The sequence below is a fragment of the Amphimedon queenslandica genome, unplaced genomic scaffold, assembly GCF_000090795.2.
Source record: "Amphimedon queenslandica unplaced genomic scaffold, v1.1 AMPQUscaffold_9764_Cont18051, whole genome shotgun sequence".
Taxonomy (NCBI): domain Eukaryota; kingdom Metazoa; phylum Porifera; class Demospongiae; order Haplosclerida; family Niphatidae; genus Amphimedon; species Amphimedon queenslandica.
In genome coordinates this window covers 1-4,228 of record NW_003549964.1, presented here as the reverse complement: position 1 = coordinate 4,228, position 4,228 = coordinate 1, and the positions used below count along the sequence as shown (strand labels likewise).

Below are 4,228 nucleotides of genomic sequence, written 5' to 3'. Positions count from 1 at the left end.
TGGACAGTAAAAATCTTGTACAATCTCAAAATAACCCGGGACTTTGTCAAAACTTTGTTATTTTTGTTTTAGATTATAGTCAGGTAAAATGAGGCAATTTGATTGGTCAAATGAGGTAATCTAAGTAGCTTAGTTACCTCTTAATAACTTCTTAGATTACTTGTTAATAACCATTATTTATAATAATAAAATTGTAATTTTTATTGAATATTTACAGTCAAAATTAATTTGTGCAGTTACTGAATCAGTTACTGAAAGCATTTTTTTGTTTGTTTGTTTTTTTGTTTGTTGAGTATTTTGAGTGTTTGCTAATTTATTCAGCTGTGATGTCCTCTTGTAGCTTCTCACTCCATCGATGCTATGGTGACCAATGCGTTCCATATCAGTTGTTCGTCAACACCTTCTTTGTATAAATGCGGGTCGCTGCAGTTGCTTGTAAAGAATGATTAGTTTTGACTCCTTTTATTCCTCCCATTTTAAACATTGTTTTTTTCATCATTGTTTTGTTGTTTTGTTCATTCAAACATTGTTTTGTTCATTATAGCTAGATACCACACACCATGTGGTATAGAGTATTAGGAACATAAGTTCAGTGCCGTCTTTTTCCTCACTTCCAGGACAAACATTTCCATAGATTTTGCTAGCCTTCGCAACTGAGAGATATCATAGACGGAGTTTCATCAAGTTGTAGCTTCCATGCACCTACACCAAGTATTCCATTGGTTTATGCACCAATAATTGTTTCTACCCTCGTTTTTTCGCCGGTTACGGATGCCAGCACTCCTTGCTGGTTTGGGATAGCGTACTTTGTCCTTGTGCTGTTTGCTGCAGAGCTCTAACAGGACAGGCTACTGAGGCTAGTATTGTAGAAGACATTGCCGAGTGATATCTTTGTCGGACCTAGCTAGTTTTGACTTGAAACTGTCTTGTGCTGTCGCTATGGCGTCTCCCAAGGTAAAATCACTGACCAATAGCTTTTCAGACCTGTTGAGAATCGTTGACATTATGGTCCACATGGTCCACCAGTTGAGTCTGTAGTAGCTGCCTGCGCCTGATGTTGTTTTGACAGCTACCTGATCGAGATAGATAACAATTTGTACAAGGTCTTTTCATCTTTAAACACAGGCAGTTCACACACTTGGCCCTAGATCCATTACAGGAACAGCACTGAAGTAGAGCTGTCCTTAGAAGCATGGGTGGCGGCCATTATTATTATTATTATTATTATTATTATTATTATTATTATTATTATTATTAGTAACTAGTGGCCGTGATTTGGTAGTACAGTCAGTACTGGACATTAATGAATATCAAAGAGAAAGAGCACGGCAAAGACTTGCAAAGGGTATGAACATACACACATGTACATATACAAGTATACACTGTAACTTCAAGGACTTTCATAAAGCATTGCCCATTATACTGATAGTGTTCAGATACTATGGAGTGGTTGATGTGATATATTATGTGACCAATATAAACCAGTGGGTATAATAGTCCTGAGTCCTATATATGTATTTCTGTTTTATTGATAGCAATCTTGTGTCCTAACTGGTCTAGCTGGTTTATAGAACTAGTGTGACAAGTGTATTGTATTATGTTTTATTGATGCACTGATGCTAGCAAGAGTACATACCTAAAGGTACTATGTACACTTGATGCTAGTCAATCAAGTTATGACAATAATAATTATACTTATTTTAACATTGTCTGTTGAACTTTTGTTTTTAATTTCATTTTAGCAGGTCATCCTCCTTCAATTGAAGGTAAGAATGAATTAGAATTATTATTATTATCATTATTTGATTTTTTATTTTTACAGATATTTTGGACAAGAAGCCACAAAAGAGTGACCTCCTTAGATATTTCAAAAGTTCTGCTGCTCATTATTCAACTATTGGTACTGCACTTGATGTTCAAGTGGATGACTTGTTGCATAGTTCAGGGACTGCTACTCATAAGCTCATACTAGTGTTCCAGAGATGGATTGACTCCAATAAAGGAGTGACCTGGAGGAAAGTACTTCAAGTTTGTGAAGATTATCCAGACCAACTTGGAAGAGTAAAAGCTGAAGTGGAAGAATTCCTATCATCAGACAGAGCCAATCATAGTTATTAAGAATATTAAATACAATAAACTAATACTTTGTCACATTAGAAGCACAAAATTAATTTCAAGTAGCTAATAGATCTATCTAGTGTTTCTGTTTGTTTTTTGTGTGAATAAGGTTTACAATGTATCTCTCACATTCATTATTTTTTCAAAAGAACTTGAAGTAAAAAATAATGACAAAAGAGAGAGAACAAAAAGAAAAGAAATAGTACCATATCCATAATATCTATTAATGTTAAAGACATACGGTGTACATGTAACATAATGAAAGTGCATCAAATCCTCTAATGTACTTCACATCATGAGTGTGTGTGTGATGATAAGATACATGTACATGTATTGTTTATGTGTGGGTCGCCTGTTGCTGCTTCAATTGATCAACATGAGCCATTATCTATAGAAAGAGAGAGAGAGTTGAGATATTGTTTGTATAATTCAAAATTAGAAACATGTATGTTATACATTGTAGATAACTAAGGCTTCTAACTATCCCTGCAGTGGTCTCCACTATATAAACTTGCGGCGGTGCCTTTGATACACCCACACACTATAGTTCCAGTGTACATGTACTGTATGTGTCTTGGAAAGTACCTTTAAAGCTGGTCCCAGTTTAATATTCAAACACTTGACCATGGTGTCCTGACTCAGCAGTAGCAGTGCCTGCCCATCAATCTCCTGATCTTCAAGCAGTGAGAGGACCGGCTGACAATCTGGCTTAGACTCAAAGAACTTCTTAACGTCACCAATGGACCATTTACTGACATCCACTGGTAGATCTGAGAGAGAAGGGGAGGGGCAAGTAAAATACATGTACATGTACATATGGTAGGAGAGATTTGAGAGAAAAGAATTTTATTAAATCTATTTTTATCTATAAAAAACCTTTTTTCATTAGTTTTCTATTCTCATAATTTTTCGAATTTCTTTTTTTGGCTTTGGCCCCTGTTAAATCACTTTTTCTTTTTCTGCTCCCCTTCACTAATACACGGAGGCAAAAAATTAAATAGCAGCTGCTTCTATCACTCACATGCTACAGTACATGTACCATAAAATCTATGATACATTTTAAATTTCATTAATGATTTATATTGTATCGCTAGAAGATTTGGTGGAGTAAAAATTAGGCGAAATTGGTGAATAGAAATTAATTCGCCAAAATTTTAGTCTCCAATTTGACAGGTTCCATAGAAGGAAGCACAGAGTTAAAATTTACCCTAAATTTTAACCTCCAAACCTCTTTTAGAGTCAATTTACCAAATTTTTCTAGCTATACAGTATATAAGATTTTGTTCTTATTTTAAAATGCTATCACTACATGTCACACAACTATTATTAATAGAAACTGTATAAAGGTACTCTTGGCATTATTATTATTATTATTATTATTATTATTATTATTATTATTATTATTATTAATTGATGCGTACCATTAGGTCCTCTTCTTCTATTGCTGGCAGGTGCTCCACTTTTATTTGACGTTGTCTTAGCAACGCTAGTGGTGGGTATAGTCTTAGTAGATGAAGTGAGAGCTAAAAATAGAAAATTGAAATAATTAAAGATTTGTAAAAAAAATCCAATTTTGATCGGAATCCACTCAAACTTTCTACGCAACATCAGAACAAGTATATGAAAAAGTTATAAAAATGGAGAATTATCTCTTTTTCAATGCTGGTAAAATTTGACTTAGACTATGTACTACAGTACAGGGATTTTGACCCAATTTCGGAGCAACCTTAAAAATTCGTAAAAAATCTAAATTAGATTGGAATCAGCTCAAACTTTCTACGCAACATAAGTACATGTATATGCATCAGAAAATGTAATAAAAATGAAGAATTCTCTCCTTGACATTTTTGGTGAAATTTAGCTCAAGACCCTGTACTATAGTACAGTGACTTTTACCTGATTTTGGAGCAACTTTAAAATTCTTTAAAAATTTTTTAAATCTAATTTTTATCGGAATTAGCTCAAACTTTCTACGCAACATAAGTGCATGTATATGCATCAGAAAATGTTATAAAAATAAAGAATTTCTTAATTGACATTTTTGGAAAAATTTGGCCAGAGACCGTGTACTATAGTACAGGGATTTTGACCCAATTTTGGAGAAACTTAA

At 33.8% G+C, this 4,228-nt stretch overlaps 1 protein-coding gene and 1 long non-coding RNA gene across 2 annotated transcripts; one reads left to right on the top strand and one right to left on the bottom strand.

The window, feature by feature from the left end:
• Positions 1-1,327: 1,327 nt before the first annotated feature.
• LOC109590617 (uncharacterized) lies at positions 1,328-2,094 on the top strand. The gene is made up of 3 exons (XR_002189412.1): positions 1,328-1,345; positions 1,746-1,766; positions 1,823-2,094. It is a non-coding gene; the product is annotated as an uncharacterized LOC109590617 (long non-coding RNA).
• Positions 2,095-2,302: 208 nt separating this feature from the next.
• On the bottom strand, positions 2,303-3,654 carry LOC105315528 (polyhomeotic-like protein 2). Its single transcript, XM_020006513.1, has 4 exons — positions 3,540-3,654; positions 2,995-3,090; positions 2,704-2,888; positions 2,303-2,506 (listed from the first exon to the last, which is right to left on the bottom strand). The coding sequence occupies exons 2-4, from the start codon at positions 3,002-3,004 to the stop codon at positions 2,456-2,458; spliced, it is 246 nt and encodes an 81-aa protein (XP_019862072.1). The 5' UTR covers positions 3,005-3,090; positions 3,540-3,654; the 3' UTR covers positions 2,303-2,455.
• Positions 3,655-4,228: the final 574 nt, after the last annotated feature.